General features: G+C 33.5%; 1 protein-coding gene across 1 annotated transcript in view; it reads right to left on the bottom strand.

Annotated features, from left to right (window-relative positions):
- LOC132715739 (E3 ubiquitin-protein ligase RBBP6-like) overlaps nt 1-16,261 on the bottom strand; it is a 33,046-nt gene extending 16,785 nt beyond the window's left edge. The window contains exons 1-9 of the mRNA XM_060698805.1: nt 16,052-16,261; nt 15,445-15,562; nt 14,817-14,847; nt 6,288-6,335; nt 5,577-5,665; nt 5,202-5,301; nt 2,194-2,339; nt 1,057-1,229; nt 156-679 (exon numbers count right to left, since the gene is read on the bottom strand). Of these exons, the coding sequence (XP_060554788.1) occupies nt 156-679; nt 1,057-1,229; nt 2,194-2,339; nt 5,202-5,301; nt 5,577-5,665; nt 6,288-6,335; nt 14,817-14,847; nt 15,445-15,562; nt 16,052-16,217 (1,395 nt within the window). The 5' untranslated portion in view covers nt 16,218-16,261. The remainder of the gene's footprint in view (nt 1-155; nt 680-1,056; nt 1,230-2,193; nt 2,340-5,201; nt 5,302-5,576; nt 5,666-6,287; nt 6,336-14,816; nt 14,848-15,444; nt 15,563-16,051) is intronic.
- Between the last annotated feature and the right edge of the window lie 10,826 nt (nt 16,262-27,087).

Here is a 27,087-nt window from a genome sequence, read left to right as displayed (position 1 = left end):
ATGAATGAAGTTTTAACAGTAACTTATATCACTAAAGAATATTGACTTTTATAGCAAGGATCACATTAATTAATACTTCTATGTGTAGTATTATAGAAGTAAAAACATTTTCATTATTATTCAAACTCAGGTTATTTTATAAGTGAATAACTCACCACTGAGATGTTCTGTGTAGCCGAGCTGCTCACATGATTTATATAGCTATTAGAACGAACAGGTTCATCCAGGGTAGGAGTCGGCGGCTCTTGTTCAACTGAACCCTGAACATGTGACTTCTGAGGTGTGACATTCACCTTCATTGATTCTGGCATGGACGTCGAGACACTGACACGAGGCTGTGTCTGTACGGCTGATAGTGCTGGCTGGGATGAGGGTGGTGTCTGAGGCTTGGGTGGTGGTTTATAGTCTAACACTGACGGACCACGGGGGACAATAGGTCCCTGCATCTTCAACACTTGAGTGGCGACTGCAGCAGCTTTTGCTGCCTCTGCTGCCTTTATCTGTGCCAGCTTGAGAGCACTGGCTCTTTGGGCTATTTTTACATAGCCTGTTTCATTCTGGAAGTTCGTTACAGCCCTTCGAAGCATTTGATTGGCTATCAGACCATCAGGTGACACATCCATACTATCACAGGAAGGGCAGACATGGTCCTCTGACTCTAAAAGTTTGTTACGTATACCTGAAATTTATAAATCTGACATCAGTACAAATTAAAGATTTCAATACAGATAAATTTCTGTATACTTTTTTATCATTTTATCAAATTTCTGTATACTTTTTTTATCATTTTATCATTTATAGCTATGAAAAGCTACATGTTTTCATGTTATATTTAGTTTCAAATTCTTGATTTCAATTTACATTCATTCTCATACATGTTTTTATGACAATAAAGTACACACTACACATGAAAAAGAATTTAAGTGCAGGATTGTTCCAAATGCTATAGGTAATGTGCTGTCTGATCAGCGTTTGCACTGTTTGCTATTCAGTCAGTAAATATTTAAGAAAGTTGGCATGCTTTAAGATTAAAGCCATTGAGAGGATTCAACTTACAATCATCACAGTAACTGATACCACAGCAAGGAATGACCACAGCATCTTTGGCCAGATCGCCACACAGAGGACACTTCAACTCCTTTGGTATAGGCTTCTTTAATGCCACTTGCTTCTTTTCCACTTCTGGCAAGAATGGTGGACGCTCCTTCTTCCCTTCTACATAGGCTGCGCTGTATTGTTAGATAAAAATTGTTGAATAAATTGTAACGAACACTACATTAAACATTCAATGAAAAACAAACATTAGATAGAAACAGGTTTTGAAACAGGTTCATCAATAAACAATTATTTAACTTTAAAGCAGCACACCTCCAGATTCATGCTAATTTTCATGAAAATTTTGAAAATGTATTTGAATGTATAATATTGTGAAATAACCAAAAGGAAGCAATTTACACATTATCAATGGCACTTACAACCCACGTAAATTACCAAAAAGTGGTCAAAATATGCATAAATAGCCCTTACTGCGTTAGTAACGCAGTAGAAATATACTTGTAAATACTGAAAAATCAGTCATTAACCGCACATAACATGTAAAATATTACTTGAATCTTGAATCATTTTACTTTTCCTAAAATCTTAGTACATATTTCTCAAGTTTGATTTTATTGAAATATTTTGACTCATCTGGAGGCATGCAGCTTTAAATAAACATGTTTTAATAATTAAAACACTAAGATTTAAATACCTAACATACAGAGATGTAATAACCTTTCTCAAGATAATCTCTTCATTTACAGTTGAAAATTTTATGCGAATATTAATGCGCCTGATAACATGCTCCCAAACACTGCTTTAAGCTAAAACATTACAAACTATGAGAAATTTATAAATTTTTTAATTATCATTTGTGACATTGCCTCTCTAAAAGTAAAACATTTGTACCAAATCACAAAACTATCCCTGAATAAATGGAAGTGCTGTCAAAAACAGTGCAATAAGAGGAAGGATGAACAAAAACCGAAGAAAGAATATTGTCTCCCAAAATTATTATTTCCGAATGATAAAAATGAATAGTTGAATATCCTTTTCTGTTTTTTGTTTGTTTTTTTTTGTAATGAAAATCCTTTGCGACAGGCTCTTCACAGAATGTCAAAATTTGTGAAGGAAAACAATATTAAATAAGCTTACACATCAATTTTTGGCACAGCATATTTTCCGGAGTGGGTTTGGTAGGTTCCTGGTAATGGTTCATCTACAAACACCATACTGTCTACCGGTATCCCTGTGGGTCTCTTCATACGAGGTACATCTGATGGACTGTTTGCTCCCTCAAGCTAAATGAGCAATAAAACACATTCACAATTTCGTTTTGTGTGGTTTTTATGTCAATTTTCAACACACTTTTCATCAGTTCAAGATAAGTGGGAAACAAGGTCTATAATTTTCATGTGACAGTGAAGAGACTTTATTCGGTAATATTCAATTTTATTATCAACCATATTAATCCTTAGGATCCGTATTGATGGTACTTTAGAGCAATTACAAAAATTTGCATAAAGATTCCTTTTCACACATCAAAAAACACATACTTTTGAACCAAATACATGTATATCATTATTACATGTAGATAACATAAAACGAATTTGACCTTTTAATTAACAATATACCCTGCTTTGGTTAAAATATGTACATTGTGTGTTTGTGTAACATAATCAACTTGTCAAATTTACTGAACGTGTATCTTGGATCTTTGAATGCTAGCATCAATGTCTTGTCAATCACAATATGCTGGCTGCTCTTTTACAGCTTTTCGGTATTGAAATTCCCTTTAAATAATAACAAGAGCCATGTCAACATGGCCATCCCCCGCCGAATGCGTTTGCTCATTGGAAGAATGTATATGTAGTAGAGCAGAATAATTCCATTTTAAGAGGTCTTTTGGTAATGAAAACTGATGGCTATAGTGATTACAGATTTGAAACCTATGTGAATACTGATGGCTGAAAATAACAAAGGGCAATAACTGAAAAATAATGCAGGGTAGGTTATCATTCTTGTGTGCTGCATCCCTCCTCAGTAAAATCTATCCACCTATGAAGTTTCAAGTTGATACCTCAAATACTTTTTGAGAAAAAAATTGAATTGAAAAATTAAGTATGAAAAATAACAAAGGGCAATAACTCATAAATTATAAAAGGTACAGTTATCATTCTTGTGCAGTGCACACCTCCTGAGTGAGATCTATGCACCTATGAAGTTTCATTTTGATATCTTAAAGGCTTTTTGAGTTATGCTCTGGACAAAAATTAATTTTGAAAAATAACAAAGGGCAATAACTCAAAAATAATGCAGGGTAGAGTTATCATTCTTTAGCACTGCACTCCTCCTCAATGAGATCCATCCACCTATGAAGTTTCAAGTTGATACCTCAAATACTTTTTGAGATAAGCTCTGGACAAAATAGCATGAAAACTAGAAATGTGTCCATAGGACACGGGTGCCCCCACCGCGCCACTGTTCTGTCAATCTTTTTACTAAGTCAAGGGAAATAACTCTACAAATACTTGATAAATCCACAAGCGAAACCCAAGGTGCAAATCTAAATATGTTGAGCAACCTGCCCATAAGGTTTAATGACTATGTCAAATCCTTTTTGAGTAACTTGCGACACAAGTTGAAAATTGCACAATTTTACTAAGTCAAGGGCAATAACTCTGAAAATACTAAAAAAAAAAGACGAAAATACCCAGGTGCACAACTACACATGCTGATCAAAATTCCTGTAAAGTTTCAGGACTCTAGGTCAAATACTTTTTGAGTTACGTGCGACACAAGTTGAAAATTGCAAAATTTTACTAAGTCAAGGGCAATAACTCTGAAAAGACTAAAAATATCCACACGAAAATACCCAGGTGCACAACTACACATGCTAATCAATATTCCTGTAAAGTTTCATGACTCTAGGTCAAATACTTATTGAGTTACGTGCGACACAAGTTGAAAATTGCAAAATTTTACTAAGTCAAGGGCAATAACTCTAAAAATACAAAATAAATCCAGACGAAAAAACCAAATGGTGCACAACTACACATGCTGATCAACATTCCTGTAAAGTTTCATGACTAGGTCAAATACTTTTTGAGTTACATGCGACACAAGTTGAAATTTGCAAAATTTTACTAAGTCAAGGGCAATAACTCTGAAAATACTAAAAATATCCAGATGAAAATACCCAGGTGCACAACTACACATGCTGATCAACATTCTTGTAAAGTTTCATGACTCTAGGTCAAATACTTTTTGAGTTGCATGCGACACAAGTTGAAAATTGCAAAATTTTACTAAGTCAAGGGCAATAACTCTGAAAATACTACAAATATCCAGATGAAAATACCCAGGTGCACAACTACACATGCTGATCAACATTCCTGTAAAGTTTCATGACTCTAGGTCAAATACTTTTTGAGTTACGTGCGACACAAAAGTGAACGGACGGACGGAAGGACAGACGGACGGAAGGACGGAAGGACAGACGGACAAGGGTAAATCTAAATGCCCGCCACTAACGTGGGGGCACAAAAACAACAAAGGGCAATAACTCAAAAATTGTATAGGGAAGAGTTATCATTCTTGCGCACAACATTCCTCCTCAATAAGATCTTTCCTTCTATGACATTTCATGTTGATATCTCAAACACTTTTTGAGTTATGCTCCACTCAGGTGAAAAATTAGGTATGAAAAATAACAAAGGGCAATAACTCAAAAATTATGAAAGGAAGAGTTATCATTCTTGTGCACTGCACACCTCCTGAGTGAGATGTATGCACCTATGAAGTTTCATGTTAATATCTCATAGGCTTTTGGAGTTATGCTCTGGACAAAAATCAACTTTGAAAAATAACAAAGGGCAATAACTCAAAAATCATGCAAGGTAGAGTTATCATTCTTGTGCACTGCACTCCTCCTCAATGAGGTCTATCCACCTATGAAGTTTCAAGTTGATAACTCAAATACTTTTGGACAAAAATTTCGGACGGAAGGACGGACGGACGGAAGGTCGGACGGAGACTATTTCTATATCCTCCTCCGAAAAATTTTCGGCGGGGGATAATAAACTCTTCCAAGAATTAAAACAGGGCAAGTCCATTAATAACAGCAATTAAGCAATGCAAAGTTAGTCATAATATGAACTTACTGGTTCATTTGTACAATTCTGTATGTAATGACCACCTTTACCACACTTGCGACAAATGTATGAAGAATTTGGTACACCTGTCGGAAACTTGTATGTGTAACTGAAATTCAAAATAAAACAAATTTTTCAATCTCCTCTGTAAATGTGCATATACTGAATAGTCATGTACATATATTTTTATGATGTTTAAATTTGATCTTAATTTAATTCTAAATACCTAAACTGTGATAACAAAAAATTCCTTACACACATTTACTTTACAAGTATCGTTCAATTATACTTCAGACGCAAAAGTTTGAAAACTGGAAAATTTCACTGCTGCACTATTATCACTGCTTGCATAGGTATGTATATTTCCATTAATGGATTACTTACTTTGAGGGATCAAAATCTTTTGTTGACTGTTTCATCATCTCTGCTATTTTCTCAATCTCTGATGACTGGGCATTTACAAGATCTGAGGACTAAAATAACATTGAATATTGTACAGAATAATGTCAAATACACAACCTTCAAAATTTTCTGGAGCAAATACCAGCAAAAATGAAAAGAAGCTTTCTTTCTGAAATTTTCTCTTTATTTCTTTATTCTGATACTTCATGACAGTGGAGCTTCTCAGCAATCAGTAATTTGTTAAAGGTTGCCATTCATAACAGTTCCAAACACAAGCAAAGTTTTCAGAACTTGTAAAGGAATGCTCCCATTTTTTGCAGAGGGTGATTAAGCAAATTTAAAATTCTAATAAACGTAGTGAATTCCTCTTAAGCTTCATGCAAAACAAAAGAAAACACACTTCCATCGTCCAAAATAGTTGAATAAAGTAGCAAAAGCAAATTTAATCACCTTTAAATCAATTCTAGCAAAATTAAAATGCATGTTAAATGTAAATTAAAATAATCATGCATTCATAATTAAGCAAATAACTTATTTTCCCACATTTTCTTACCAATGAATGGTTCTGGAAACACTTCCAATATTTTCCCCAAGTGAGATTTTGAAAATTGCATTGATAAAAAGCAACACTAAAATAAAAGTTTGCATCCAGAACCAAACAAAGGTAATGTTTTCACCTCTTAGTATAGTTACCTGTTTAATTTTCTCCGTGTTAAATCCTCCAGTTTCAGCTGCACTTATCTGTAAGCCAAATGAAAATTACAACAATGGAAATAATACAACACGTTGTTAGTCCACGAGTATATCCTGCTCCTTTTCATACCTTCGAAACTTGCCCCCATCTTAAAATTTTTGACAATGGTCAAATTTTTGACAAACTGGTCTATTATTTATTCATTTTATGATTTTGCTATTTTCTTACAAACAAAAATATGCCATTATACTACAGAAAAGTGTCATTCAATAATAAAATACAGGAACTCGTGGACTAACTAAGTATAAATTTTGAGATACAAATTTGTATCTTTAAATCGTAACAATTGCGGCATTTCAGATGTAGCTGTTAAATACTGCCAATTAAGGACTTCATTCTTCATCTGTCAATAGGAGGAATCCTCTAGTAAAAATATTTCTTCGTAGACGTCAGTTTGTACACAGGATGAAAACAGATCATTGGCATATAACCCTTCATAAGCTAGTCATTTCGTAACTTTCTTTCTCTCCATCAGTTTGGTTGTAATTCAGCAATCTTTTATGACACAATTATAGCATCAATCCCTTTAAAACTTTGCTTAAAATAATTCACAGCCAATCAATTATTTTACCTTTTCGATCACAACTAAACTGTATTTATTTGTACATGAATTCAACTTGTGTTATTTTTTTATAGTAAATAAAATTTAAGCAGCCAAATGTACCATATACCCCATTTAAATACCCTAGGGGGGATGCCATTAGTAAAGATTTAGAATATTTTAGCGCTCCTTTTCAAACACTCGGTAAAACTCTGCCTCTGTAAAGTCCATTGCATGGTCATTCATTTCATTTACTCATGTATCTCTGCAACATACTGCATACCATATAGTTAGTACTGTCAAATATGTAATGGATCAACACATGTTAACCAATTAGTCGCATAAAAAGAGAACATGTGAGTTACAGAACATGGACTGGCATTACTTTATTCAAAATGACATTGGGTTTGATAACTGTTCCCTGCTATTGATTTTTATTAAAACTGCTATTAAAGATTTTTCAAAACTGCTATGGAATTTTTTACGAATATCTGAAGTGTTTATGGCAGAATATTTAATGTTAGAACTGATAATGTAGAAATAGAAAAAGCTAATTGGGGGTGGGGGTATTTATAAGGGAAATTTTAACTGGGGTATACGGTACTGTTTATACTATGGGGTATCCCCTTACTTATATCTATGAAACCAGTATCGGAGCAATTCAATTTGTCCAGAAGGGAGAACTTTTTATGGACTCCCACTTTTTTTCCCCCACAATATCTCAGATAATAAGACCTTTCTTCTCTTTTATTCATAAAGATATAGTCATTTATACTAATAACGTGTTATTTTAAATTTTTTATGAGTATCATGATGAAAGAACTTCCAATACCTTAATTCTGTCAATGATCAATGAACAGGAGCACAATAAGCAAACTGTTTTTTTTAGCGAAGTTAAGTTTTATTTCAATTCAATGCACAGTCATGTTAATAGAAAATGATCTATGAATCTTTCAAATGACTTTCATGTAAACTTTATGACGAGTAATATGCTGACAAACACAAAGATGATGGTCCTGAACGGCTCACCTGATGTGATGATTATGAAGACCACAATAAATGTGCATAAATAAATAAAAACGTGGCTTCGGACAGAAAAATGGAGTGTCCCTCAGTAAGGTCCTATTGTATTAATTTTAATGACATGTACTCGTAATTATAACTCCCTCTCTAATTGTTGTTCCCCCAAAGCCAAGGTAAAGGGAGCCCAAACCACAGCACTCATTCATTCATTCATTCAAGTTGCATTCATCATCACTCACAAACTTGACACAGCTTTGTCTTCACAGAATAACTTTAGTAACGAACCGCAGATCTTAGTCTACCAACATCACATGACCCTTATAACTTTATTTCAATAAAGTAACTTGTTCTGGTTATTTTCAGTCCTAATTTTTACAAAAGCCCAGGGCCCTGGGAATATATGCCCAAATGCATACTTAAGAAGACTTTGTACCAGAGTTACCAACGTCCCCCGCCTCAGGGAAGTTTTATATGAAGCATAAAATTGTGATATTTCAAAAGATTGAGGTATGGATCTCAGGACTTTCAGTCCAAAATTATGATCAATGCTAGATCTGCAAATGCAACAATAAATTTATTAAAGAAATTAAATGAAACACAGAATTTAAAAATCTATCATGTTAAGCTTTGACCTCTTAGCGTGACCTTGACCTTGGAGGTAGGGGTGAAGGTGTTGTGCATGACATATCGTCTTAATATTGTAACTATTTGTGCCAAGTATTTTCAAAATCCCTTGAACTAAGAAGAAGTCATAGATCGGACACAAAATACACCCTATAACAGATTATGTTAATCTTTGACCTCTAAGTGTGACTTTGGAGGTAGAGACCCATGTTTTGCTCCTGACATATCGTTTTATTATTGTGATTATTTGTGCAAAGTATTTTTAAAATCCCTCGATCTACAAAAAGTTATGGACTGGACACAAAATATACACTATAACAGACCAAATCTTTGACCTCTAAGTGTGACCTTGACCTTGGAGGTAGGGACACAGGTGTTGCACATGACATACATGTATCATCTTGTCATTGTAATTATTTGTGCCAAGTATTTCAAAATCCCTTGATCTATGAAGAAGTTATGGATGTGAGCAAAATATACTATATAACAGACTCTGTTAACCTTTGACCTCTAAGTGTGACCTGACCTTGGAGCTGGTGTTGTACCTGACATATTGTCTTACCATTGTGACTATTTGTGCCAAGTTATTTCAAAATCCAATGAACTATGAAGAAATACACCCTATAACAGATTTTGTTAATTTTTGACCTATAAGTGTGACTTTGACCTTGGAGGTAGGGATGCAGGTGTTGCGCATGACACATCATCTTATTACATTGTATAGTGACTATTTGTGACTATTTGTGCCAAGTATTTTTAAAATCCTTTGATCTATGAAAAAGTTATGGACTGGACACAAAATTTACCCTATAGCAGACTTTGTTAATCTTTGACCTCCAAGTGTGACCTTGACCTTGGAGGTAGGTGACCAGTTGTTGCGCACGACACATCGTCTCATTATTGTGAACAATTGTGGAAAGTATTTACAAAATCCCTTCAATATTAAGAAAGTTATACACCGGACACGACATATACCCTCAAATAGACAATGTTGACCTTGAAAGAGCAAGTGCGACCTTGACCCTGGAGGTAAGGGTCTGGTTGTTGCGCATGACTTATCGTCTTATTATAACAAACATTTATTTATTATTAAACAGTTATTTGAAATTCGTTTGAGAAATAACAAAGTTATGGATCAGTGGTTAAGTGTTACGGACGGACAGAAAGATGGACGGACAGACGGAGCCTATTTCTATATCCCCCTTTTTTCTTTGAAAAGGCAGGGGACAAAAATAATTTTTCAGATAGGCTAAAACCCAATCAAAAAACTTGTGTTACATATACTTATGATACTATATGACCTATGAGGTGGAGGCATCCATAAGGGTCTACTAGGCAATGCTACATGCCAAGTGTTTATCCACAAAAAGATAACATGTGTTGTCTACATTAGGCAAGTGACTCCCTGTGGCAGGGCTAATTTTGATCTGAGGGTCATGATAAATATAAATTGATGCTACATGCCAAATATATCTAAGCTTTGGGCTTTGTAGTTTAACACGATAAGATCTAAATGTGTTTTCCTGTACAAGTTTATATAAAAAAAATATTAACTTCAAGTCATACCCTCCCTCACACGTATTCTAATCAACAATTAAACAGCCTTTAGTCTCCCAGTCCCCATTTAGATTTATTATGTTGTACGTTCAGAAATTACCACAGTCATGTTCCCTTTCAATCCTTATACTTATTTTGTAAGCATTTGTATACAGGGCATTTTTTTCTTTCACACTATTTTCTTTCATTCATTTTTCATAATTTTCGCACATCCAAATTTCATGTGTTTTTCTCTACGAAGGTCTTTTGCGACTAGTCTGAAAACATTTCTGGCATATAGAAATAAGCCTCCATGCTTCAGTACTTTTTATTTCCCATCTATGATGGCATAACAAGACATATACAATAAAGTATATTTTATAATGGTTAACAATAGTAAAAGTAACAAATACTGTATAACAAAATAATCATAATAACAAACATTACAAAATATCACATATAAAAATTTCTGAAAGACATAGGTATGACAATGGTTACACTTATTATGATGACTAAAAAACAACAATATGTGAAAACAATCACTATACTTCAAAATGCAAGGTTGCAATATCACAATCTAAACCATATACAGTCATTCCATAATTTTAACACAGTATTTTGGGAGAGTAAATTGTTTAACTTAGTCCTATGTGAAATTAATAACGGTATATGCTTATTAATTATCAAAAGTCGGTCACAATTATTGTTTTAGTGGTAAATTACGGAGTTATTCTCACACTGTGTGTTTAAAGTGGCCTTCAGTTGTTTTTTTTTGTTGGAACAACAATTCTGTGCTGTTTCAAACTAAGTATTTCAGTAATATTACGTAGGAAAAGTGCATCATAGCACTGGTAAACCTTTTTCAAGAAAGTGCCCCCGTGACTTACTCATAGCACGCACAGACATTTATTCTAAAAATAGAAGATTGGAAAAGGAATTGCCTGCTTTACTGATTTACACTAAAGATCGTTCTCAAAGGTCTTGCCTCTCCTTCAGAAAACTGAATTACTTCATCCTGCTTATAAAGCGGATAACTATGAATATTGCAACCTTACATTTTATGTCATTAGTGTGAGTTCAACATTAAACATGGATAAAAAATTATGATACTTACATCTATTAATTAACATGAACACAGTTTTTTTAAATGTATAACATCTTGAACAAAAATTTTACCCAGTTCATTGCATGTAATCAATCAAGAAAAGTTTATACACACATTTTTACAAGTATGAACAAAACATTAGTCTAGATACATATATTCTATTGTTGTAAAGTCACACAGGCATCTCAAAATACAAGATGGTAAGGTTTCAGGCATTCTTCTGTGTAGAACCAGTGACCTTCTCTGCATAGCTTTATCATCATGTGAATTTATTCACCAGCATGACAATAAGCTATGAAACTGAATGGACAAGATTTACTATGTTTGTTATTCAGTATTGAAATACAAACTGAAGGTTGCTTCTTTAACCCAAATTATGTAATCAAAAATCTTGCTTTGTTCTCAAAGTGAAAGAAGCTTTAAACAAGAGCTGTCAGTAGTAAGACCCCCACGGTTACACTTTTAAACGGATTCATTTCGATTTTCATTCATAAACGTTTACAATATTTTTACCGTTTAACACTTCACACAGCATTACCGTGCAATTATCGCTTGTGACACAATACATTTTCGTAAAGTTGATTTTCCTTTTATCTATCAAATGAGCGAAATTGCGATACAATGCAGAAAATATGTGCTGACTCAATCGTGATGAGCCTTGAACATTATTTATTTGTATATGTATTAAAAGTAGAAAGTAAGTCAGCAATTGGCGACTCGAATACATGGTGTAGTATAGTACATAGAAGTACCACCGTTTAAACGGCATTGTTTCGGTTCTTAACAATCGTGTAAACATTTACAAAAAGTTGTAAACAGTGGGAGCCATAGTCGGTAGGACAGCAACGCTCGACTATTCTTATTGCTTGATAGTATAAGAGTCTTGATAGTGTAAAATCTAAAGTTAACAAAAGGGCAAATTTTTTCTTTAAATCCATGTTACAGTTAAAGGCCTTGGAGAGAGTCCAATTATGCTCTCAAAGTAGAGTATCAAATTTCAACTTGTTTTAAAGCCAGGTGTCAATAGAATATGAAAATATCTGAGGTGGTATGCAAACTTAAATGTAAATTATTCTGCCAAATGCTTCACAGAGTTACCTCCTCCTGTCTACAGGTTGGGATCATGATAATGAATAAGTGTGCAAAGTTTAAAAGCCATATGTCAATGGACTTATAAAATATTTGAGGTATTACAGAAACTTTTAACAAAATTCGTAGTCGAAAAAGGGGTTATAATTCTGTCAAAATGCTTGATACAGTTACCTCCTCCTGTCTACAGGTTGGGGTCACGATGGTGCACAAGTGTGCAAAGTTTCAAAGCCATATGTCAATGGACTTTGAAAATATTTGAGGTATTACAAAAACTTTAACATAAGTGGTTACGACGACACCGACGCTCGGGCGACTACAATAGCTCTACCTATTCTTATGGAATAATGGATTCAATGTTTCCCAGTAAGTTTATCAATATATAAACACAGGTAACATCATATAATGCCCAGAACAATTAAAACACATACATTGTAACAACAAAATTTGAAATTAACAAATTCATTTACACATTCATAATGAGAAAAGCTCCATGTATTATAAATTATAAATAAACTTAACTAAAGTTTATCAAAATCTTCTATAGATCACAGTAACCAAGCTTAATCATTTACACACAAAGTGAAAACAATACTATTGCAGTGTACATTTAAATAATACATTATGATTAACAATTTTACTAAAATATAACACTCAGGACTGAAATTTAACCTACACCAACCTGCAAAATGCCAGAGGAAATTGAAAATGGCCAAAAGCTGTTTTATGTTAACAAACAAATTGTTATAAGTTTTGAGTTGTATTTGTTAAATTGTGTTCATACTTATATTTATCAAGGGTATATTTAAACAGCGATATACTTTTTATACATGTATAAAATACATTGCATGCTACAAATGTGCTTGCATAAATTTTTAAGTTGTAAAAATAATAAAATTCAAGCCCTGACATGCTAAATTAAGCAAATAAATTGTCGATAAAACATTTTACATTGCATAATATGACTAACCACATAGTTCTAAGACAAAAACATGTATAAAATTAACAATGTTCACATAGTTATATCAAAATTATCAAAATGTTTAAGCTAATAATAATATTAACAAACTTTTCACCATTTGTTTCAAATTCAATTTCAATATAGGCAGTGAAGTCATGAATGGTTTATAGTAAACAGTAATTACATCGCAACTTTAATAAAGTCTTAATTCACCAACCTAAGGCCAAGACAACAAAATGAAAAAATTACATCATATGTTACTGAACAAAAATATTAAGTATATCAGATAAAATCTTGGTGAACCAACTTGTGAAGATTTTTTATCCCCTCAAAAAAAGTCAATGATGTTGTATCTTGTTCAACACTGAATAATACATTCATTAAAAAAAAACATTTATAAAGCCAATTAAGAAAAACTGTAATTAAGCCTGCTAGTAATTTTACTTATAGAAAATTAAAAGTTTCCTTAACAAGTTTCATAAATATTTCAATGAAAAGACAACTAATGTCATATACCACATGAAATCAAATGTACATTGTCTTGAACTTGAATGCTTAAATGACACTAGTAAATTACATCAGATTCATTGGTGATGTATACTGAACAAGCTAACTGCACAATTTTTCATCGTAGTTCAGTAACATGTTTACTCCTATTGAAGTTAATACGAGTAAACCCTTTACTGCACAGAGATGATGATGAATAAAAGTTAAAACAAACAATTCATTTAAAAAATGTTATTTCTGAGTAACAGACAACTTTACGATACTTCTAACAAGTATTACATGCTGCACTAGCACATACCCTGATTCTCAAATTATACTTTAATCATCATACCGTATCATATAAACCAATACACTTTGTTATAAGCATAATATGACAATCAAAAGAGTCTCAATGACAAAAAGGGATGACATAAATAAATATCCCAACCAAGTACATAGATCATCATAAAGTCAATGTCTAATACAAATCCAAGTTTGCCACTTATTCAATATCACTTTACACAGTTTTTCCTGATCTCTTCTTATTACTGTAAAGCACTATCCATTTCACCTTTTCACTTTATTGTTGTTATATTTCAGTCTATATTGTTTAATATTGAACAGTTCTATTTGTGTTCTTTTTCTGAATTCATTAAATGTCTTTTGGTTTTTTTAACATATTTAACAGCTCAGCATCCATCCACATGAAGCTGCAATAAAACTTACCTAACATATGCTACAATATGTTGACAATGCAAGTGCAAAATAAAATAATAAATAAAAATTACCATATCAGGCGGCAGAAACTTTTTCATAAATATATACATTTTGCATGATATACAAACAAACAATTTCTTAATACAAACCCCTACAATGTATAATAATCATACAAAATTTCACAACTTTACACATGTACAGTTATGAGTAAACTATGTTCAAAGTAAACTATGTCAATATACTCAAAAGAAAATTATAATAAATATCACATTACCCAATTTAATTTATAAAAAGATGTTTGAGAATAAATTTCTATCTGTATTTCTTTTATTATTAAAGCACTTAAAACATGTATTTATAAAAGAAGAAACTTTGAAAGTACATACAGCTGCCTGTGTTTCTTTCCTGAATGCTGCCCTGAAATACAAAACATTCATGATACTGGTTAATCAATTCAACATGGTAAATTACTAAATTGTATGGATTATATCTTAATAATCTTTACACAAGTGATAATATCAAATATATAGTTTTTCAGACTTGATAACACATTAACAGTTATAATTATTTACTTGGTATCAAACATTCTTATTACTGTCAGATTGTGTATACATTTGTTTCATTAAAGCAACCTTTTCTTTTTTCTAAACATATAATTTACTTTGCTGTATAAAAATATTCTATTTATATGAATCAAATACAAAAGTATCCTTTCCTTCTGTTTGCACTATTAGAAAATCCAAATATTCTGATGAACTTGGATCTTAATTTGTTGGCGTCAGATTTACAGACAATCAAATAAATGCTGCTAAGGTCAAAGGGCGCATTTCTCAGCTGAATGGTGAAAATTTTGGGTGAACATCCATGCATCTATTTGCAAAACAGAATCTGGCACCAGAGTAGAACAACGAATCTTTAGTAGCTGATTCTGCTGAATAGCTTTCCCACGTGAAAGAATTCGAAGTCTTTGGTTTGATTTAAACCCACCACATAGTAATTAAATTTGAACAATACCATTTCTGTGCTTTAGCTTGAGCAGAATCATCCTTGGTTTTCTTTGTTCCACCAACTGGAATTCTAGCTAAGACAAGTGAAGTGTTCTTTGGAATCATCAAACTAGGTGAACTGTACACTGAAAAAGAATCAAGAGAATTAAATATGAGAATATTGGTAACATTTTAAATGCTACAAAACAACCATTGATTAACTATCCTTTCATGTGGCAATTTAAAATCATTGTAAGTCATTAATATGTCAGGGTTTTATACAAGTCTTGTAAAACATCCATACACAGATTTTAAACTCATTAATTTTTTAAAAACACAGAAGTTCGAACATGAAATCTCAATCAAAATTACTGCAAAAAATATCAGCTTGTTGGTGGTTCTCATGTTCCAGTTTGTGCCTGAAATATTGTATAAAGGTGCACCCCGAGGTCTTCCTCCACCAGTGAAGCTGATATGTTGCCATATGTGAATGAACAGCCCAACATATGCTAGAGTAAGGATTTCATTCAGACCCACCAAGTCTAAAAATAACAGATCTCCAATGCTTATCAGATAGGACATTAGTTTGCTGCATCAATATATATATATTATTAATAAGAAAACCATATTGTTACCTTCTCCAGTCTGAGCATTAACCACCTGCAGGTCGTTGTCCTCTGCTCTCATTTTCTTCTTTTTCATAATGCCAAGTTTTAAATCTTTCAGGGAAATTGACAGGCCATCAAACGTCAGAGAGTCATACTCCACACTATTTTTGAACTTGTAGTGCACAACTGCCATGACTGTATTTAGTGTTTTCCTGCAATATCAGTATATTTGCCTACGTTTCGAACTTCGAAGGACGTCAAAATGGCTGCTGATCCATATTTATTCGTTTTCTTCATAAAATGGAAGAGTTATCTTCAGAAAAATCTACATATAAACTGTTACATGATTATACAAAGTAAGAACTATGTTTTAAGTTTATATAAACGTTTACAATGTAAAAATAACTGTGAAACTCCTTCCCTTTGTCGCTGTTTTACCGTTTCTCACAGGGCGGAAGTAGCGTTGACGCGTGCCTGATCATGTGACATGTTCAATAAATATATTCGAATAGTTCTATCGTGTCGTTATCGTCTAAATGTGCCTCTAAATGTGGCTGTATTTATAAAATTTTATTCAATTTATAAAATTTTATTCAAAGAAGATAACATGGAATTTTAATGTATGTAATAGAAATTAAATATTTTAGCGTTTAGGATAAGTACATATTAAACAGATTTACCTCAATTAATGAATAAATTGTGGTCAAAATCATTTGTCTTTAAACTGTAACTTTTTTTAGATGAAGTCTCAGACTTTGTTTATGAAGCCACGTAGGGTGAATCATGGCGTTTTTTTATGAGCTGGTTTTAATCAGGCTGGAGAAGGTCTTTTATTCTATGGAAAATATAACCTAAGCCTTATTCTAGACCGTTAATTTTGAGAACAGTTCTTAATTACAACAAACATGTATTTCGTTTTTCTTAAAAAATCAGCATATTTTCTAACTTAAACCATGACTTTTCCGTGTTAACATTGTAGAAAAAAGATAGAATTTAGAATTCTAAGAATGGTATAAGTGTTGCATTTAATATAATATATTGTCTCTTAAACAGACTCAATTAATCTATATCTGCGATTTTCAACTAATTGGTTTTTCGTTTCCATTGTTCGAGATCGAAGTGTCTTCACAGCTAGTTTTTCTTGATTTTTTAATACGCACAACAGCAGGTATTCATTCTTTATATAATTAGCTGTAAAATATTGCGCCATACTTCACCTCAACATTGTTACATTTTCCTGGTACTTCAGGATCATTTAGTGTTGATGATGCCGTGGAGGATGACGATGGAGCTACGGTTAATCCCGGTAGAGCCCCGGCAAAGCCCGGTTCATTTCAAAAGAATCGCGACAATTTGCGATGATTGCACTTCTTTGTTCCCTTCTGTCCAGTCTTGCAAAAGGATTATTCAGAAAATCATCTGGAACAATAGATATTATATTGAATGAAAATTATGTATCGTAGTCATTTTCGCGCGTTTTCAATCCACCGGGGTAATCTACCAGGGCTCTGCCGGGATCTTCCTGGGCTCTGACCGGGCTCTGCCTAGATCGACCCGGGCTCTGCCTGTGTCAACCGGGGATCTGCCTGGGTCAACCAGGGCTCTGCCGGCGTCACCCGGGAACGATCGGGGAAGCACCGGCATGAAACGTAGCTTCATCTGGGTTCTGCCTGGATGGTCCGGAGCGCATCCTGGGTGGTTAGTTGGAAACTACCGTAGTGCTGCTGTGGTAAGTGTGATCACAACAATAATTTCACAACGGATCGTCCCGCATGATCCTAGTAACTTACCCGGGCGGTCCTGGGCTCTGCCGGGAGTAAGTGAGACCGCAGCTTAATAAAATATACTTGTGATATACATGTATAAACACAACTCTCTCATCAATTCATTAATAAGGTGTTTTCAAGAGCGGATAACGTAAAGCTAACATAATCATTTGTTATAGTATGTATACACACAAACACGACAGTGTCATTCTATTAATTTTCAATTTCTTAATAATTATCATCAAATTACTCGGGCTTTTGTGTGCATGTATATTTCGGGGGCTTTTAATAGGACTCTACGCTAAATGATCATTTTTAAGCTGCAAGAATATTACTTTGATGGATATGAATAAAAGCGGGTGTGTAATTATAACCAAATTGAACTGCCTAAAGTGAGATAACCCAGCAAACACCCGACGTTGACCCAACGTTGGATCAACGTTGAATTTTGGTCGCGACGTCGGTGACCTTCATACAACGTCAAATCGACGTTGAATCCCCGACGTCTAACAGACGTTTCATTTTGACGTCGGCTCGACGTCGGGTTTTGGTCGGTAATCTGACAATAGGTGAATTTAATTTATGAAACCAATATATATATAAATGAAAGCATAAACAGCGAGAATTTTAAGTTTAAGTTTAGAAAGGGAACATTATATATTTATTTTCTCCATCAAAACAACAGTATCACGTGGGTGGCTAACGTACGATATTCGATAGGTGGCGCTCTGTAAACGGATAGTCGCAGATCAGTATGAAATATATTTGCTCTATTTTCTTTTAAATAATATCTTATCTCCTCGAATTAGTCTAAGAAGTGTTTATATAATTTACAATGAAGCTGTTATCATTTTTGAGGGCTTCATTTTATAGTGGTAAATAATTTAGTAAATTCGAATTTGCGACTTATCGGATTTGAAATTCAGTTGTATTGGCGGACAAAAAAACGACAGGTTGACAGACAAAGTTGTATATTCCAAACAAAAGAAAAAGGTAGGCAAACATTATATATTGTTTTTCAGTGCTTATTTACCGCATGTTTGATTTGATTCGATGGTTATTTGATCATTGAAATGTTTGACTGGTAAAACTTAATGTAACGTGATTTCGCGAGATAAATATTTTTGTTTCCACGTAAGAACACTTTATCATTTGCTATAGAACAGTCTGTATAATCGGATCATTTTTCCCACACTATATCGCCATGCCAAATAAATGCACAATCAATGGTTGGAAATATCTTAGCAATTGAAATCAATAAAAAGTTAAATGCAGTACGTAATACTCTTATTTTTAAATGCCGGTAAATAAAATTTCCTCTTATTTCTTATCAACATGAACTTCCCTTATATGAGGGGCCAGTCATTTACACATGTATCAGAGCAGTTTGATTTGATATCTGTGTAGTTGTTAAACTACTCGTTGTTAATTGAAGTACTTTACCCATACTGTTAGCATTCCATGTGTTTCTTATATTATGAAAATGATTCATGGCATTTGATACATGTAAATGATACGACTTTGGTAAGATATATCTGAAAGCACATTGTATTTGACTGGCTATCTTTTTATTAATGTAATCAAACAACATATTATCAATCAGAAAACACATTATCATAGTTATAAATCAATAAAAGTAATAGTTTGTTAATTAGCCTGCTTATCAACAAGTTGTATGCTCGTATCATAAAACGTTTTTACACTAAGCCAGTCTGTCCTATATACACTTAGCAGACCAGATCATGCTGGGCAGAGATGATATCTATAAAAATGACAGTAACATGTGAATTTCTTTGATGTTGTATGAGCATTTGTACAAAGTACATTGAATATAAAAAAATAACAATATCAATTTTTGCGGGAGTAGAATTAATTTCATTTTGGTATTTGTTATATCAGTTTTTCATGCTTATGAGTTAACTAAGATTAATAGTAATTGGATTTTGCCTATTGTATTAGACAAACATCCTTCCACCACATGGTTAAATTCTAAAACGATTATATTTCGTCTTTCAGATTGTGAAAATTATGATAATTCAACATGTGTCAAAAGTTCAGCTAGGAGGAAGATGAAAATATTTAGAGGAAAAGAAAAATGAAAACCTACCAAGATTTTGTGACAGGTATATTTCAAAATATTATAGAAAATACAGTAATCTTATTACCCTTGATTTTATAATGAAATTCACGAAGCCATTTTTATCAAAATTAATAGATATATACAGTAGGTACACGAAACTACATGGTTTAAACTAAATTAAAAATAATAAGTATCTTTTTAAGTAGTTGGAGAGTTTTGTTAGAATTTCGTTTAATTATAATATGTATAAATGATTTATTTCTTGCACTTGTAACTGATTATTTTATTTTTTTTTAATTTCAGAAAGTGTGATGAGAACTCAGGTTGGAGACGGTAATGATACGCTTATAGTATGCCCCAGATCGACATATATATAGTGTAGGAGGACGAAAGAAGCTAGAATACTAATGAAGATACATGAACATTGCTATCTTTAGTTATAACAAAATATTCAGAATTTTGTTCCATTTAACATTCAGATCTAGATTCAGTTATAAAATACAAAGACAAATATACAATCAGTGAGTTGGATAGATGATTGAAAAATCCCAAACTCAGAGTGATCAGTTCAGTGGTGATATAAGAAAAAACACATGCATGGATGTTTGCTATATGAAATGTCAGTGTTAATATTCAAGAAGGATTTTGTTTATCTTATTTCTAAAACATGCTTAATTAATACATGAAGCGTTATTAAAGTACATACCGTCAAGTTTAATAGTTTCAAAAAATATCATGTAAATCTTGCATTTGTTATAGTACCACATTTCTTGTTTTGTACTTGTGATTCCGAGTATAAAATAAATTGCTAAATTCATAAGAATGCTTATTTATTAACCCTATTTAAGAGCTTCAAAATGAAAAAAAAAATCATATTCCAAAAGTTTTGAATGAGGTTAAATCATGGTCAGAAAATTTGGTCAGATAAGGTTGGCATATGGTCAGATAATGGTCAGAAAAGGTTGGATTATGGTCAGAAAAGGTTGGATTATGTCCAAATAATGGTCAGAAAAGGTTGGATTATGGTCAGATAATAGTCAGAAAAGGTTGGATTATGGTCAGAAAAGGTTGGATAAAGGTCATTTTATGACGTTGTTAAGACGTCGGTTTCTGACGTCTAAAAAACTTTCAAATCCAACCTTCTGCCAACGTTTACCCAACGTCAGGGTCTAACGTCAGTACAACGTTGGTACAACGTCTTTTGTTTGCTGGGAAGGACCCCCACGAGTCACCTAGATGTTACCGATATTGCAGTTAATCCCAGATAGTAATTCGCAGATAGTTTCTTTACCATCCTAATAAAATTTGATTGGAAAAATGCCCTTTCCCTTAATAGATGAAAGCTGGGCCCGGTGTTAACGGTGATCCGTTGGTCCATGACCAGTTAATTTGTAGAAAGGTCAACAGATTCCCGAAGCAGTGGGTCAATCACACCACTTGAGTTTTCTGGTTGATGTGTATTTTTGTCCTTTTAAAATAAATACAGATGAAGACAACATAACATCAATAGAAATCATATATACTCAGACCCTTGCTTTCCTATGTGAGTGAAAAATAATATCTGGTTACATAATAAATGATGAAAAAACAACATCTGTGTTCTTTAGTTGTTAATAATTCATCCGTCCGGTATTATTGTTTTAGATAAATAAAATATGAAATTAGATTAAAAATGTGTATTTAACGTGTTAAATTGTAAGTTTTTGACCAGTTTCTGCTTTTACTGTGTGATGAATGGGGGGGGGGGGTTCCACAGGCAATTTGTTGACATAATGACGTAGTCGATGTCAATTTTATTAATAGAAAACCAGACATATTTCTTATGTCAATTTTATGAATAGAAAACCCGACATATTTTTTATGTCAATTTTATGAATAGATAACCAGACACATTTTTTTATGTCCATTTTTTCAATAGAAAATGATACATTTTAATTTGTTTACATAAGTGACGTAATAATGGTCAAAGTTATGAATAGAAAATTGCTACCATAAAGGATTAGGTTAACATAATAATGGTCAAAATAGACAATAGACAATTACGACCATAAAGGATTAGGGGTCACATAAATATGGTCTAAAGTATACAATAGAAAAATGATACCATAAAGGATTAACTTATTCGGTCAAAATATACAAAGGAAAACTATAATCAAATTATTGGTTTAAACTATGAATAGAAAATAAGGACAAAATATTATTAACAAGTCTAGACCAGCTGTGGTCAACTCATCTAATAAACTACTTTAGTATCTGGTATTTCTTCTTCTTGACACAGACAATTGGGGTTTGGAGCTCAAAACGCCTTTAAAATCCAAATAAAATGCATATTTGTCAATCCCAGCACATGTACTGATCATATACGAGTATATCAAAAAAAACTTAATATAAGCCGTTTTGAAAAAATTTCATATTTCAACATCTATATTATAGAGTTCCAAACCCCAAGTGTCTGTGCTTCTTGATATTGTATTTTACTATCTCATGTATCCGCCATCAGAAAAATGTAAAGTTTAATCAATTGTTTACATAATGACTTAAGAGTGTGTACTTTATAACAATAGAACAGGTAACACTCCAAAAAAGTCAATCTTATACATGTAAATGCAAAATTTAACATGTCGTATTTTCCCAAAAATTGACATGTCATATTTTTGCACATGTTGACAAGAAACAAACCTATGCCAGTTGTTTTGTATATAATTCTCTTCTTTAAAGTTACTACGCATCACATCCAAGGCAACAGATCAAAATAGGTCAATTCAACCTCTCATTGAAGGCAAGTACTTCTTTGCGGTTCATACAATGCTTGATTCAAATAATTTACTGTGTATTTCTAAAGCAGTAAATTTGATAAAACTTGATAGTCAGGTGGGATACATACATACCAAGTTACCTTTTACTTTACAAATTCCTACCCAATTATTGTTTTCTTATAATATAATTAGGCCTAACAGTTAACTAATATAAGTAATATTTAACTAAATTAAAAACACAAAAACACATACGGCAGAGATAACCTTATATTTAAACCCTCTTTTAAAGCCATCTTCAGTAACATCCTTGCATTTCTTTTACAACGTTCGTGTCGTTAATTTTCAGTTGATGAAGACAGTCTTGGTTGTTTTCTTTTCATTCGAGCGGAATTGTTTCTGATATCAATTAAATAAGCAAATCATTAATCACATCCAACTCAAATTCATTCAAATCTTGTATACTTTTGCACACAATGTGTACGATCTGAAAATTCAACCATGATTTTGGTAACATGGTGTTGTCGATATTTTCCATCAAGAGCAAAAGAACAGGTTTTCCCATAACGCACGCAATCTCTAATTGACTTTTTGCATACGGATCTTCCAAAAACTCAGCTGATACAATGGCAACCACTACATATGAAACGTTAAAGAAGTGTTCGGTTTCCTGTAGTTTTGATCTTCCAGGCTTGAAATATACGTCTTCCAAACAAATCAACTTGAAAGGTTCATCTCTCTTGAAGACAACATTCAAACGTTCATATAAAGCTGGAACAAAGTGATCCAGGACTAACTCAACATCATCACCAAATAGCAGGAACACCGGGAAACGATTAACGGTTCTATTTCGTATGTGAAATCTTATCTTTTCCACATTTTGATCTTTTTTCATTTTTGGCCTCAGAGACAGACAATACCAAACCGAAACTGTCGTAAAAGAAATTACCGTTAAAGGAACGAAAAGGTAATGAATAACATTTTTCAACAACGGAGGTCTCTTGACAGATGTTGACAACGATTCCGAAACTGTAACACCAGACCGAAAAAATGTATTTTGTACTTTACATATATTCCTTTCATCGAATAATAAAAATAACATGAAAGAATCAAAATATTCCATTTTTTAATTTTACAATTCGGTCACTATATATGTCATTTATAAAGTATAAGAGTATTTTATTTAACTTCCGCTTTTTTATTCATGAATAAAGACTGACCTAATTTTATATTCGTAAAAAAATCTTTACCCGTCTACAAATTATGGTGGCCAATTTGAAACACTTTTCTGCGTCGTGTTGTCGCTAACGACAGTACGACAAAGCACCAAACGGCGCGTTGTCGGACTTTCGTCTTGTCGTCCTGTCGCTAACGATGTTCGCCAAACGGCGGGTTGTCGCGCGGCGTGTTGTCGCGATGTCACATTGTCGCTCGGCTCAAATCGAAGGATTGGCTATTATTATTTATATGAGCCAAGCGACAGGGTGACAACGCACCGCAGGACAACGCACTGTTTGGCGTGCTTCGCTAGCGACAAGACGAGTGCGATAACGCTCTGATTCTCTTTTTTGCATACATTGTACTCGTGTGATTGAGTGTAGAATCCCTTTTTCGACAATATGAAACATTTTGCTTTGGCGCTAAATATATGATGGCTACAATAATGGCTGTGGACTGTTTAGCGATTTTGTCTGCAATTATTTTCGTAAGAAGGGCACTATATCTTAGGGAGCCCATCCTGAGCTAGCCATTAGACAGATTATAATCACTCGGAGGGCCCCTGATATGTCAATATGTGGCAGGACAATAAGTCAGGAAACATGGTTCCCGGTGCTCGTATAGAATGGGCTTTATCATGTACGTGCGGTGATTTTTAATTACAGTACAACTGTACGGAGTTTCGTCATAAGTCCACCGTACACTAACAACTGGTCCGTTTTCGTTGCAGTTTACCAGGGAAATATCTTGGACGCTCCTTGTTAGGTCAATATCAGGCACATGAGAAAAACCTTAGAAACATTGCCCCGAGAATCCCGCTAGGCATGTGTTTTATCCACTGCTGTGATATGTTCCCTTTGTAAATAAATCCTACGAATTTTTGTCCAGAGACAATCGTGACCTATCCATTGGTTCGATGTCGTTACGACTTGGCCAATGTTGTAGCTGGAGGCTAAATACCGGTATTAAGGTCAAAATGAGGCACATGACGATAGCAAAGAAACATGACCACCAGACGCCTTCTTGGCGAATTGTTCTTTCTGTATACAAACTCTACGATTTAACGTAAAAAGCATGTTTTAAAGAGTCACATACTTTACGCCAATATAAGGCCAAAGAAAAATGACTATACTAGATGCCCGGGTGACATAGGTTTTATCCAGTGCGGCTATTTGTGTGATGTCCTATATATCAATTTAAGTCACTTCGTTGACATTAGAAATATGGCTGAAAAAGCTCGTATTGTATGGGCGTTTTCGCTGATAAAGCAAGTAATTAAAACTTTCGTGAAAGTGCAAAAGCTTGGAGGGTAGCCTTTAGTTCAATTTAAGGCACATTTCAGGTTCTTTCTGTAAAGGTTTCCTTTTAACAGCCATAGTTGTACATTTGATTTACACATTTTGATTAAAACATATACAAGGCATCGCAGGATGTATGTAACCGGACTTTAGACACCGCAGTCGAAAATTTGAGTTTTGCCGAACATATATGTTTCTACAGGTGGTTGTTACATCAATTTCTTCCCAAAAATTAATCATTTTGTGAAAATTTAAATTATTGATTGCAGATAAGAGACACACTACTACCTTGTTTTTTTTGTTGTGTTTTTGAGGTTGCCCATTTGGCTAATGACTCTATAAGAAAGCTTTAAAATTGTTTGCCCCATCAAAGGTTATACGTATGAGAATGAGATGTGTTGTGAGAGTGGCAACATTACGTGAGATAACTTTCCCTTAAACAATGTCGTAATTATTTCGCTTATCTAAAATATCGCACCTGTAAATGTGTTAAATATTACATTTGAACAGGATACGCAAAATCACATGTAGGTGGTTATCTAAAAACAAGGTAACTTAAACCTTTATTGCTCAAGTGGCCGTGCCAGTTGTAGAATCATTCCTCTGAAATACTGATACATGTACGTTATTCCTCAACATATATTTTGTATCAAATATAATAATAAGTAATAGAAAGAGCATAGAAACACGAGGCTATCTGATTTGTACGAGGGGGGCGTAGCCCCCGGGTATAAATCAGATTGCCGGGTGTTTTGATGTTCTTTCTCTTTTGTATCATAGTCAAACATAAAAACACGTTCCCTGATACCACAATATGAAACCCCACAAAAAAGTAACCAATGAACGAGCATCTGAATATGATATTTCCATCGCTATCCCTTTCTCTGTCGTCACAATATGTAAACCCCGGACACAATGAACCAATCAATGGGCATGCTCTGGAGTGCGGGTAACTAATACCTGCACTCCAGTTAACGCACTGTGCATGTATATGTATTCGATTTATCTCTGTCACATGTTCAACAGAAAGGTCCTCAAACTATGATACAAGAATGTCATAAGGGATATTATAAATGAAAGATGATTCGACATCAGCAAATGTATGCCTTCGATTATCTTTTTTTTGTTGTTGAGAAATCTACTTAGTTATTACTCGATCTACTTTTAAGCAATATCCCAAAAGATAAATCTGTTTCCGACTCCTCTACTTGTACTTCTGTGCATAACCATATTTGTAAATTTAGTTGGACATTGCAAAGAAAAACTCACATTGCAATATATTGCGATATTAACAGACACATTGCAATAATTTATGATATATTGTGAACCATTTGATAATTAAGGATAAGACCTGCAGAACATGGACCTAAGAGTTTATAGTTTAATACAATTAATGTTCCAATGAATCGTACACAAGAAGTCCTTAAATTTCGCACTTACTGGCATGGTACATGAATAAGTTTAAACAATCTTTTGCAAATGCTATTTGAAATCAGTCTATATACAAGACGAGAACACTTTTGACATTAATCAAACTTTGGTGTATTTTTTCATTAAAATTTCATAGGGTCAAAATATTAAGATATCTGAAAACATATTGCGATATAATATTGCTAGACAAATATTGTGATATCCTGTATATATATTGCAATATATTTCACACCCATAAAATATAGTGTTGCCCTAGAAGGACTTTTGGTAGGTTTTAAAATTATCGGGGCTTGCTGCTAACAGTACTTTTAGAGCTTTGACAGTGTCTATTGCTAGTTGAGTTAGGTGCCAACGATAGTCTGGTCTGGGTCCACAGAGGTGCAAAGTAGTCTAGCTCTATCCCGGTGTCGTATGCATGTCTACGCCACAATCACTAAGTAAGGTAAGATGGGACATAAAATTGTATTTTTTCAAGTAACATTCATACTAAAGGCAAAAGCAAAAACGAGACAATAAA

This window comes from Ruditapes philippinarum, unplaced genomic scaffold, assembly GCF_026571515.1.
Source record: "Ruditapes philippinarum isolate M1 unplaced genomic scaffold, ASM2657151v2 ctg1806_1_1_1_1, whole genome shotgun sequence".
NCBI lineage: Eukaryota > Metazoa > Mollusca > Bivalvia > Venerida > Veneridae > Ruditapes > Ruditapes philippinarum.
Note: the sequence above shows the minus strand (reverse complement) of the source record. Positions and strands in the feature narration are given on the sequence as shown.